This window comes from Sus scrofa, chromosome 1 (genome assembly GCF_054392235.1).
Source record: "Sus scrofa isolate SSC_HxYL_T2T_F1_AM1 chromosome 1, Sscrofa_HxYL_maternal_Yorkshire_Landrace_v2.0, whole genome shotgun sequence".
Classification (NCBI taxonomy): Eukaryota; Metazoa; Chordata; class Mammalia; order Artiodactyla; family Suidae; genus Sus; species Sus scrofa.
Genome location: NC_139383.1, coordinates 124,571,233 through 124,584,952, shown reverse-complemented (window position 1 = coordinate 124,584,952; position 13,720 = coordinate 124,571,233). Strand labels below are relative to the sequence as shown.

Below are 13,720 nucleotides of genomic sequence, written 5' to 3'. Positions count from 1 at the left end.
ATTTCTAGTATGTCATAAAACACAAAGACAATTATTGATATCTGCTAAAATTATCATCTACTAAAACTGAAAACAAGCAATAACTTAGAACAGGCTTATTCCTAACTAGAAAATTTAAATGAGGGGGGGGAGGGGGCAAATTCTCCTTTTTTTTCAAGGTAAGAGTTACTAAAAATGCAGTATTCCTATCAAAAAGGAAAACAGCAGAACTTATCAAAATCTTTGGGTAAAAGCAACGAACGAAAATAAGAAAACATACTGACCTAAGTACAAACTTAAAAACTCCTCTATCTTTATAAACCCCACAGATAAAAGAGCAGGGCAAACAAACTGGAAATTAATCTGCAGTATGGTGCATCAGGGTTAAGGATAAATATATCACCTGGTAAAAGTTTTGGAATCATCTTTATTGGCAAAATTTATAAGCCAAGGGTCAGGAAGAGAAAGAACGGGTCCCCCACTCTTCTTACCATCCCACAGAAAGCCATTCTAGGCCAGGCAATCTCCTATCTCATTGGGCAAATATGAAAGCTGCCTTGTCAGCAGGGTGAATAGGTAAGAAAGCCATGCACACAGGGTTTAGAATGGAAATTGTTTATAGGAATGATCTGGGACAGCTGCTCTGCTCCTGGAGGGCTTAGACTCAAGGAGTATCAGCCTTTCCATCAGGAGAAAGGGTGGTCCCAGCTAGCAGAAAGGTATCAAGAAGAGAGAAGTGAAAAGTATGAGATGACTCATAATATAGTCAAGTATAAAGTAGTATAATTTTACATGTTAGCCACCACATATATTTAGTATAAACAATTATAAAAAGCGTGGTCAATGTAAGTTAGGACTATAAACAGACTGCGAAACTATTATATGTTAAATACACTGATATACACACATAAACACACACACACACATACACGATTCCAAAGCTATTTATAAAAAGACTAGAGAATAATTTCTCAGAGTGACTTTTGAACCATTTTATACATCACAATATATAACAAGCAAAAGCTTTAAGATCTATAATGCTTAAAGATCAAAAGGGATAAAGTCACTTAAAAACAAAAACAGGCAAAAGACATAAACCAAGGCATTTCAAAAGCAAAATACAAATTATCAATACATACAAAAAACTTTCTTCCAACTTACTAAAGAAATGCAAATAAAGATAATGGCAATTATACAATACAAAATAACTGCCAACTTCTCTTACAAGTATCAAAGTCATGATAGACAAAGAATAAGGAACAGTACAAAAATATGAAGAGACTAAGAAGAAATAACAAACTGTAACGTGTGATCCTGAATAGGATTCTGGGAAAGAAAAATGACATTAATATTAAAACTGGTAAAATTTGAACAAGGCCTACAACTGAGTTATAAGATATTAGCATTAGGGGAGACTAGGTTAGGGATATATTGTATTATTTTTCCTAAGTCTAAAATTAGTTTGAAATAAAATTAAAATTTATGAGTTAAAAAATAATAACATATACTATTTGCAAAGTAGAATGTTAATGTAAAAAGAAAAATCCATGTCTGTGTATACAGTATGGTCCTGATTGATATACTTTATACTCTGTCTTCAAGGGACAAAAAAGAAATCAAAATACAATATGTACTCTTCTTTGTTTCTAAACTTTCCCACCAAAATACATATTACTTCAAAATAAAAACAGGAGTTCCCGTCATGGCTCAGCAGAAATGAATCTGACTCAGAACCATGAGGTTGCGGGTTCGATCCCTGGCCTCACTCAGTGGGTTAATGATCTGGCGTTGCCATGAGCTGTGGAGGTCACAGACAAAGCTCAGATCTGGCGTTGCTGTGGCTGTGGTGTAGGCCGGCAGCTGTAGCTCTGATTTGACCCCTAGCCTGGGAATTTCCATATGCTGTGAGTGTGGCCCTAAAAAAAAAAATTAAAAATAAAAAAATAAAAACAGAAAGCCTTCCTTTTGTGTTTAAAAATTAAAGAATAAAAAATTTTAAGAATTTTGGTTTACTATTAACTTTTCTGTTGACATTGGTTTGTCCATAAGAAACTATTGAAACAAAAATATGGGTAAAGGGAGTCGAAGGTACAAGCTTTCAGTTACAAAATAAATAAATCATGGGGATGTGATGGTCACCATGGTGACTATAGTTAACAATGCTGTATTGCATATGTGACAGTAGCTAAGAAAGATCTTAAAATTTCTTATCACAAGAAAAAAACTCTGTAATGATGTACAGTGACAGACTAACTAGAGTTTGGTGACTATTTCACAACATATACAAATACTGAATCATTATGTTGTAAACTGAAACTAAAATAATGCTGTATGTTACGTCAATAAAAATTTTTTTCTTAACTTTAAAAAGAAGAAATAAGCCTTCTTGACCAGACCTTGCAAAAATTGCAGATTTGTGACTAAATAAATGATTGTTGTTTTTTTTTTAAAAAAAAAAAAAAAAAGAAAAGAAGTTGTTATGGGAATATATTGAAGTAACCCAAATTACTCCTATAATTTGAGGCCTAACAGCCAGATATTCACACTTAAGCCTTAATGTGTGGTATTAAAAAAAAAAAAAATCCGTAATGCCATATGACTTAATTATAACCAAGCACAATCTTGCTTCAAGATAAATATCTTCTTCAGGAGTTCCCACTGTGGCTCTGCGGATTAAGAATCCAACTAGTTTGAATGAGGATGCAGGTTTAATCCCTGACCTCACTCAGTGGGTTAAAGGATCTGGCATTCCACGAGCTGCTATGTAGGTCACAGATGCAACTCGGATTCTGTGTTGCTGTGGTTGTGGCATAGGCCAGCAGCTACAGCTCTGATTTGACCGTGAGCCTGGGAACTTCGATATGTCACAGGTACAGCAGTAAAATGAAAAAAAAAAAGATAAATATCTTCTTCAAATATTTATACTTAAAAAAATGGAAAATATTCACTTGCATTTTCAAAATCAATTATTTAACATAAGTATAAAGTTAACTCTTAAACCTTTTCCTAGGAAAACAACTCATTAATTTAAGCACCACAATTTCAGAGAGGAGGCATACACAACAAAAACTTGTTAAAATAATTATCCAACATGAAATTTTTAATGTCTTCTAAACAGTTCAGGAAAATATCAAACACAACAGTAAGGGTAGATAGGTGGTAGACTGGGATCCTGAAGATCCACGCATTTATTGAGCTACAAAACTCTGGGCAAGTCACTTCTGAACTTCAAGTTTTAAACCTTTCAAACTGGAGTTCCCATTCATGGAGCAGTGGAAACGAATCCAATTAGGAACCATGAGTTTGAGGGTTCGATCCCTGGCCTCGCTCAGTGGGTTAAGCCTTGCCATGAGCTGTGGTGTAGGTCAGACATGGCTTGGCTCTGGCATTGCTGTGGCTCTGGAGTAGGCTGGCAGCTACAGCTCCGATTCAACCCTAGCCTGGGAACCTCCATATGCTGCAGGTGCAGCCCAGAAAGACAAAAGACAAAAAATAAATTAAGTAAATAAAAATAAAAAATAAAACTTTCACACTTAAAAAACAGCCACAATTGTATTTTAAACGTACATGCATTTCATGGTACACTGTATGTACATCATCAAGTAGTCGTCACAACAGCACTAATTAAAACAATATTATACCCCATTTTATAGACAGGGTTAGGTGTGGTAACATAAGGTTCCCAACACAGCCCCACTTATTACTGATGAAGCTATAATGGGAACATGGGTCTAATTATAAAGGATATAACCTTAACTATATCACACTGACTTTTTAAATGATAATAATATAGCCTCGCTATGTGAAAGAAATTTGAGATATTGAAGTATAGAAATAATACATGGAAAACATACACACATAAACACAAAACATAAAATGAAAAGCTGTAATTATAATTTATTAAAAAACAGTGGCTTCCAAAACTTGGAGTGAATTCCCTTACATAGGATTCTCAATTTACTCTGTAATACATCCCCATCATTCTTAACTGCACAGTCTAATGTATGCACACATTGGAATCACCTGGAGAGCTTTTCAAAGTATATTATTTCCAAGACCCATCCACCCAGAACAACTGACAAAATTTCTCCTTTTAAATTAAAAACACCCCAAGATCAGGAATCAGCAATTGAGGTGCTCTGATTTAAAAACTATGCCCACAGAAGTAAAACATTTTGAATTAGAAAAAGCTCTAGTTTCTAACTTTTATAACACCAAAGATATCAATCCTCACTTTGTTATTTTTTATTCCCTGGGTTCAATGTTGAAAAGATTTTTATCTATCAAAGCAAATTAAATAATAGTTTCTTCTGTTGATTTTCTACCCCAAGTGCCAAACAGTTTACAATAAGCATGAGAAAACCACCAAGTTAAGTTGACTCCAACTAATAACAAAGAATCTTTACATTTTGGGTAGCTTGCCATCTTAGGATTCAGGATTTGACAGTCAGAGGTCCGGGTAAAATTTTATCTCATTTTAGAAATGAAGAAAATAAGGCTCAAAGAGGTTTTGACAATGCTTAAGAATAAGGCAGAATCAACATTCAAGTCTCTTGCTTCAATCTAAGTTTTAAAACTACCAGTCCAGGGCTCACTTCAATACTAATTATTTCAGAATGCTAAAACCACAGAAAAGATTCAGGAGGAAATTGGGGGAGGTGTTTACCCAAAGATACTCTTATGTTTTTATGATACATATCATTTTAAAAATATAAGTGGGAGTTAAGTTTATTTAGCCATGGACTTTCCTTTTTATGAAATTAAATTTAATAGTCTTCCTGAAAGATACCACCTCAAAATATCAATTTTTAAAATATGCAGATTACCTTACAGTAGTATGATATGAAATACAGGAAAATACTAAAAATATCTGGATTCAACTCTGGTTTTGAACTTGAATATCTGCCAAGAAAATTTATAGGTGCTCCGGTAGTTGTTTCACTTATTGTTAAAAAGAACAAACATTAAAGGAAAGTTTACTATTTCTCTAAGGTCAATGCCAAATACCTTATTAGAGCATGAAAAAAGCACTGAGTAATTAGATTCCAACTAATAACAAAGAATCTTCACATTTGGGGTAACTTTTTAATACCTCTAACTCCTTGGTTACAGAACCCCTTTACAAATTTAAAAATTACTGAGGACTCAAAGGATTTTTATTTAGGCAGGTTATTATCTACTGATATTTACTATATTAGAGATTAAAACAGAATTTTTAAAAATACTTAATTTCATTTTAAATAATAATAAATCCATTACAGATTAACATAAATAACATTTCTATTAAAAATGGCTATTAGCAAACACACACCAAAAAAACAGTGAAAATAGTGGCATTGTTCTACATTTCTGCAAATCTCTTTAATGTCTAGATTAATCAAAAACTGCTATACTCTCATATCTTCTGCTTTCATTCTGTAGGAATACATGGTTTGCGTTGAAAATATAAACTGGCTTCATAAAGATTGATATTTGAAAGGAATTTTCAAATAGCACATTAAGATAAATGTGGATATATTTTTTTGATACTATACCAAAACTCAAGAGTTGTTATTTTCCTAAAAGTCTATTCCAAAACAGAATCTGGCTCCTTATCCCTGAATTTTTTAACTTTGTTACATTAAAATCTATTGTCTATCTTCCACTCTAAATGAGTATTATCCACTAATGGTTTTATTGTATCATATATCATTTAGAAAATACTGAGTTTTTTGAAGTATGCAGAATGTCCAAAATTCAACAGAGCTCACTATACAGTATCGAAAAATCATGTTTATTAACACCATCACCCATCAGAAAAATCTTTATGTACTGGGAAGCTGTCAAGATTATGATGGCAGATACAAGTTGTTCAAAATTTTAATTTTTGCTTGATAGCTCAAATTTCATCAGTGGCAAGAAATACTTTTGAGTTCTTTTCCTTTAAGTGACAGGTGGACTTTGTTCAATTTTGAGGAACTGTCTACCAAATAAGAGAGATTGAAGAATTCATTGTGCGAGGTCAGACAGACACTAAAGTAGCTCCCATGATGCTCACCCCTATTCATGTCCTGTGCAATGTCCTCTGTGTGCAAATCATATGTGGCTTGCTTAAAACCAACAGAATATAGCAAAAATGACAGAGTATACATAACTTTTTTGTATGTGATTATGCTAAGGATTCTGCTAAGGATTCTCTCTCCCCTGCGGGCTTTGAGGAAATAAGAAGTCATGTTGGAAAGAGCCACCTGGCTATGAGCCAGCCAAAAGCCAGTAAAATACTAAGATTCTCAATTTGACAACCCGTAACTGCTGCCAATAACCATGAGAACTTGGAAGCAGATATTTCCTCAGTTGAGCTTCAGATGAGACTGCAAGCTCAAAGCCCACACCTTGAATGTAGCCTTGAGACTTCATGAAGTAGGAGATCCAACTAAGCTATGACTTTACTCCTGACCCACATAATCTGTGAGATAGTAAAAATATGTGGTTTTATGAAAAGATGCTCAACATCACTAATTGTTAGAAAAATGCAAGTCAAAACTACGAGGTATGACTTTGCAACAGTCATAGTGGCCATCATCAAAAAGTCTACAAACAATAAATGCTGGAGAGGGTGTAAAGAAAAGGGAATCTTCCTATAGTGTTGGTGGGAATGTAAGCTGGTGCAACCACTATGGAAAGAGTATGAAGATTCCTTTAAAAACTAAATATAGGAGTTGCCATTGTGGTACAGTGGAAGTGAATCCAACTAGTATCCATGAGGATGCAGGTTCGATCCCTGGCCTTACTCAGTAGGTTAAAGATCCAGTGTTGCAGAGTTGTGGTATAGGTCACAGACACGGCTTGGATCCCACATTGGTGTGGCTATGGCATAGGCCAGCAACTGTAGTGCCAATCTGACCCCTAGCCTGGGAACTTCCATATGCCCTAGGTTCAGCCCCCCTGCCAAAAAAAAACTAAATATGGAACTACCACATGATCTAGCAATCCCACTTCTGGGCATGTATCTGGAGAAAAGCATAATACGAAAAGAACGAAAGATACATGCACCCCAATCTTTACTGTAGCACTATTCACAATAGCCAAGACAAGGAAGCAACCTAAACCTCCAACAACAGAGGAATGGAAAAAGAAAACAGGGCACATATATTCAATGGAGTGTTACTCAGCCATAAAAAAGAATGAAATAATGCCATCTGCATGGACCTAGACATTATCACAGTAAGCAAAGTATCGCAGTAAAAGAAAGACAAATATCATATGATATCATTAATATTTGGAATCTAATTTTAAAAAGATACAAGAGAACTTACAAAACAGAAACAGATTCAAAGACTCTGAAACTAAACTTTGGTTATCAAAGGGGAAATGGTGGGGGGAGGGAAAAATTAAGGGGTTGGTATTAATATGCACACAGTACCTTACATAAAAAAGATAGGTAACAAGGACCTACTAGGGTAATTACTCAAAACTGTGTAATAACCTATATGGGAAAAGAATCTGAAAAGGAATGAAAAGAATCTGAAAAGGAATCTGTAACTGATTTACTTTGCTGTACACCTGAAACTAACACAACTTTGTAAGTCAACTATAATAAAATTTGTAAAAAATGAATAAAATAAAAATAAAAAGGTATGGTTTTAAACCACTAAGTTAATAGTAATGTACATCATGGTTTGTCAGTCATTCTTTCAAGTAAAAAAATGGTCTTCTGGTAGTTCCACTCAAAATTCAATCACTTTTGAGGGCTTTTCCTCAAGATAATCACCATACTTTAAACACAGATGTACTTTATGCATAGTACCCATTTGATAACAGAAAATATTTTTAAAGACACATATATTCAAGGGTAGAAAGTTAACAAAATCAATAACATTTTAATACTTCATCAAGGGAATTGAGTATGACCAGAATAATTTTTATTGTGAGTGCATGGTGGTGACTAATATAAAAATTACTATACATACTAAGGCACCATCGGTTTACCACCAGTGCTTTTGCATCATCAGTGTAAAATGTTAATACGGTAAAAAAAGCAAATAGTGTCTTTATGTTATTATGATAAATCTGTTGAGCCCAAACCCATGAAAGAATCTCAGGAAAACCTCTGGGTACTAAGGCTACGACACTAGTTTGAAAACTTCTACACTAAGGTAATGCTTCCATTTTTTTAAGAGTATACATTTATACATAACAAATATGTATATTATGTATACAAATACATGTAAACTATGAGTTCATCTATATTGAAATCCAAGACCTATCATTTGCCAGTTGTGTGACTTTGAGTGAATTATTTAACCTATGTGGGTCTCAGTTTCCTCAACTATAAAACAGAGATAAATAATAGTGCCTAATTCATCTTCACAGGAACACTTAAGAATTAAATGAGATTAATTTATGTATAGCATTTTTTAAAAATTTTATTGGAGTAGAGTTGACTTACAACATTGTATTGATTTCAGATGTACAGCAGTCAATCTGCCATACATAAAAATATATCCATTCATTTTTCCCATATAGGTTATTACAAACTATCAAGTAGACCTTCCTGTGCTTTACAGTAGGTTCTCATTAATCATCTATTTTATATGTATAGCATTTAATACAAAGCCTTACACATATTAACAGCTCAATAAATATTAACTATTACTTTCTGTTAAGTTATTGAAAGTACGTTTTCAGAATAAAAAGCTACAACAACCTCTCAACAATACTCCCAATTAACTAAGAACACTTGGTCCAGTTTACAATCTGAAATAGTTTGCCACTAGGCAATATTCATTACTGATTATACTTTTTATTCATGTTTTGATAGCAATGTTTTCAATACTGTACCTGTTTAATTTAAGCATATTACCTGATACAAGAGAGCCTGGGTAGTTTGTTCTTGCAATTATTATTTGGGTACTAGTTGAGCTATAACAAAGATATTGACAGCTTCTGATGCTGATTATGATTCTACTGGATGATTACCCAAGGTAGTCCAGAATTTTAACTGGGCATTGTTGATATTGATAAATAATATCCTATGTATCCCTGAGCTGACTGTGTAGTTTCAGAAACACTTACAGGTTTAGACAAAGGCTGAACAATAACAGAACTATCTGAAGATCTAGATTCAGGATGAAAATTTACTGGTGAGGCAGCCACCGGATTTGATGTTGGGTTCGTGTAGTGTTGACTTGTAGACTTGAATGCAGCAGTAATACCTGTATTTTAAAATTACACAATACATTGAATATATTCCTGTATAATCAATGATGTCAAAATACTTCACTTTAAAACTAAAATCATAAAATAACATACCTCGGCTGAGTGCGCCATTCTTTATTCCCCTTGAATATGAGCTGGGGTTTACTCTATTCAAAATGTCTATAAAAAATTACATGTATATTAAAATTCATTGTTTGAATGACATACACTAAGATAACAGAAAATGTAAACTGATAACAATTAAATAGCTTCCTGGAAAGACTATACAAGTTAACACTGATTACTGAATAGTTAATTTTAGACATATATATCTTTATCTACTAAACAAAGATTATAATTGTTTATAGAATAAGAACAACCTTTCTAACTCTAACTTAAACTCCAAAAGCCAGAAGTTAAAGAATGATAAATATGACTACCTATAAGTCAAATGTGCTGCATGGCAAAGAAATAGTCCATATAATTGGCAAAAATTTTCCAAAAATATACTCATATACAAATTATCATTGAACGATACATCTTTCTTTGGTTCATGAAAGGGCTGTACATACGCTCAAGTTCAAAATCAAACCCTCATCCAATGTCCATATCCTACTGACACCCCTATAAGCCCTCAAGTGTCATAATGAGGAATCTCACTGAATTATCTACACCATTACTCACGTCCTAAAAGGGTAACTATCAGAGAATACAGACCCAAATGAACACCCAGTTTACCATAATAACTTAAGGGGGTTCAAATGTACCACTACATCAGAAGACAATCAGAGCCTAATATGACTTTCAGAATCAGTTTAAAGTTCCTAACTGCATGTGAACTCTGTATCTTATAGGTTATTCGATACTCAAACTAAAATTTAGAAGAATGAAGATTTGTCTAAAATTGTTGGTCAGAAAAACATAAAAGCACAAACACCAGACTTCTTTTTTTTCCCTCAGCAGAAAGAGTCCAGCTCCCATAAAATAATTCTATAAAATAAAGGGACATACAAAAGTAAGACTGTTTTCTGATAGTGGCAATACAGTGCTCTATACTTAAGTACTAGAGGTGTCCTGAAGAAAAATCTGCTCAAACAACTTGACATCATTTTCATATAGAAATTCGAGATTAAGTATTTGCTCAAACCATCAAACTATTGCTAAAGTACTTTTTGGTGATTGTATTCTACAAAACAAAAGTTTTTATCTTCCTTCCTGGCAACTGTATATAAACATTTAACTTTTACTCCATATGTTAAAATATGTTATGGTTTATACGCAAACAATAATAAAATCATTTAAATTCTGCATCTTGGTACAGGAAAGAAATTCCACTGGGATCAATACACTTTTGACAGAATTATTTTAAAACTAATACACATTATACTACTTAAATACAGTTAACAGTCATCTACAATCAGTATAAATTCAATTTAAATATTAGTTGTCATGTTTTCAGTAAGAGAACTTGAATAACAACTTTGAAATATGGTACTATTCTAGTATAAAATAATCAGTGACTAGAAACACTAATTAAGAGAATACATAATTATGTTCCACTATCATCAACAAGCATGCCCATCATGAACTAGTTCAATTTATAATCAAAATGACACTCCATTAAAATCTTCATGAGAGGTTATCAATCTACCACAGAAAATGCTACCAAGAATTAAATTGGTGAAACTATTCTTCCTCTGATAAAACTGAATATAAGTGCCATTCCAAGTTTAGAAGCAACAGAAGAAAGAACTAGGCTTTCAGAAAACTTAAAATTAGTCTCTTAATTACACTTTTAAGCACTGCCTTGTGAAGAAAACACTAGCATGCTGGTTAAATTCTTTAGTAAATTCTCCCGACTTAAACAAGCAAACATGTAAATGCAATGGAAAGAGATCCATTTTCGCTTTCTTCCCTAAAATCTGTACATTGTTTCTATGCACTTTTATACATTCTTGAGTGGACATTTTAACCAGAGTCATTGGTCTTTAACTTTATAACAATGCCAAAGCCAATTCCTTTAATTGAAATCTAATAATTCACAAAGGTACCAAGGTATTCTGCTACAAGGCCAGAAGGATTTAAGTATTAACTAACTGTTCCATCACCCAAGTAGTATGGTTGTAGACACTGTCCTTCTATCTCAAGGAATATAAATGCCAGCTACTGGAAGATGGATATAGTCAGAAAATGCAGCCCCTGTTGACACGCAGGCCAGAGACTGTGCAATCATTCACTGCATATACATTTTATAGATATGTACAGATGACACTGCAATGAGGCAATTGCTCAGATGTGAGAACTGCTATTTGAGACTAACCCAAATTTATTTAGTGAAATGGGATTAAGATGGTGGAATAGAAGGACTGGAGATCAACTTCTCTCCTAAAAACAATAAAATTCACAACTAAAGACTCAGCACTCTTCACCCAAATGGACCAGAAATCTTAAAAAAGATACCCTACTCCAGAAGAAAAAGAGGAGGACACAACAAGAGGTAGGAGGAGCGATTTCGAGATATAAACAACCCCATACCTCCTGGGTGGGAAGCTCTACAGACTGGAAACTAACTGGTCCACAGAGACTCACTTACAGGAGTGAGAGTTCTGAGCCCCACATCAAACTCTCACATGTGGGGTTCTGGCACGGGGAGAAAGAGCCCCGGCGCATCTGGCATCGAAGGCCAGTGGGGCTTGTGCGCAGGAGCTCCATGGGACTGGGGGAAATGGAGACCTCATTCTTAAAAGGGCACACAGACTTTCATGTGCACTGAGTCCCAGGGCAAGGCAAAGTCTCCATGGGAATCTGGAAATCTGGAAAAAGCCTTTGACAAAATCCAACACCCATTTCTGATAAAAAAAAAAAAAAAAAAAAAAAAAAAACCTCCAGAAAGTGGGCATAACAGGAACCTACCTCAACATGATAGAGGCCATATATGACAAACCCATAGCAAACATCATTCTCAATGGTGAAAAGCTGAAAGAATTCCCACTGAGATCAGGAACAAGACAAGGATGCCCGCTCTCACCACTACTCTTCAACATAGTTCTGGAAGTCCTAGCCACAGCAATCAGAGAAGTAAAAGAAATAAAAGGAATCCAAATTGGAAAGGAAGAAGAAAAAACTATCACTATTTGCAGACGACATGATACTATACCTAGAGAATCCTAAAGACTCTACCAGAAAACTGTTAGAGTCGCAGGATACAAAATTAATACACAGAAATCAACTGCATTCTCTTTCTAACAATGAAAGAGCAGAAAAAGAAATTAGGGAAGCAATCCCATTTACCATCACATCCAAAAGAATAAAATACCTAGGAGTAAACATACCTAAAGAGACAAAATACCTGTACTCTGAAAAACTATAAGACACCGATGAAAGAAATCAAAGATGACACAAATAGATGGAAAGACATACCATGCTCTTGGATTGGAAGAGTCAATATTATCAAAATGACTATACGACCCAAGGCAATCTACAGATTCCATGCAATCCCTATCAAATCACCAAGGACATTTTTCACAGAACTTGGACAAAATATTTTAAAGTTTGTTTGGAAGCACAAAAGACCCAGAATAGCCAAAGACATCCTGAAAAAGAAAAACGGAGCTGGAGGAATCAGGCTCCTGGACTTCAGACGATACTACAAGGCAACAGTTGTCAAAACTGCATGGTACTGGCCCAAAGACAGAAATATAGATCAGTGGAACAGGATAGAAAGCCCAGAATTAAACCCATGCACTTACAGCCAACTCATCTATGACAAAGGAGGCAAGAATATACAATGGAGAAAGGACAGCTTGTTCAATAAGTGGTGCTGGGAAAACTGGATAGCCACATGGAAAAGAATGAAATTAGAACACTCCCTAACAACCACACACAAAAATAAACTCCAAATGGATTAAAGACCTAGATATAAGACCAGACACTATAAAACTCTTAGAGAAAAACATAGGCCAAACACTCTCTGATATAAACAACAGCAACATCTTCTCAGATCCACCTCTTAAGAGTAATGACAGTAACAACAAAAATAAACAAATGGGACTTAATTAAACGTAAAAGTTTCTGCACAGCAAAGGAAACCCTAAATAAAACAAAAAGGCAACCCACAGAATGGGAGAAAATCTTTGCAAGTAAATCGACTGACAAGGGATTAATCTCCAAAATTTATAAACACCTTCTGCACCTCCATACCAAAAAAACAAACAACCCCATCAAAACATGGGCAGAAGATCTAAACAGACAGTTCTCCAAAGAAGACATACAGATGGCCAAGAAACACATGAAAAGATGCTCAACATCACTCATTATTAGATAAATGCAAATCAAAACCACTAGGAGGTACCACCTTACACCAACCAGAGTGGCCATCATCCAAAAGTCTACAAACAAGAAGTGCTGGAGAGGGTGTGGAGAAAAAGGAACCCTAGTACACTGTTGGTGGGATTGTAAATTGGTGCAACCACTGTGGAAAGCAGTATGGAGATTCCTCAGAAAACTAAAAATAGAACTACCATTTGATCCAGCAATCCCACTCCTGGGCATCTATCCAGAGAAA

The 13,720-nt window shown here is 34.5% G+C and overlaps 1 protein-coding gene across 37 annotated transcripts in view; it reads right to left on the bottom strand.

Annotated features, from left to right (window-relative positions):
- Positions 1 to 13,720, bottom strand: part of ZNF280D (zinc finger protein 280D) — a 264,636-nt gene that overhangs the window by 84,466 nt on the left and 166,450 nt on the right. For 31 of the 37 annotated variants that reach the window (XR_014810919.1, XR_014810951.1, XR_014810947.1 and 28 more), the window contains 2 exons: positions 9,271 to 9,336; positions 9,034 to 9,173 (listed from right to left, as the gene is read on the bottom strand). Coding sequence is in view for 12 of the 37 variants with exons in the window: in XM_084969321.1 (XP_084825447.1) it covers positions 9,034 to 9,173; positions 9,271 to 9,336 (206 nt within the window). In the remaining 25 variants the exon portion in view is untranslated. The remainder of the gene's footprint in view (positions 1 to 9,033; positions 9,174 to 9,270; positions 9,337 to 13,720) is intronic. The other 6 variants (XR_014810943.1, XR_014810942.1, XM_084969332.1 and 3 more) reach the window with 1 other exon arrangement.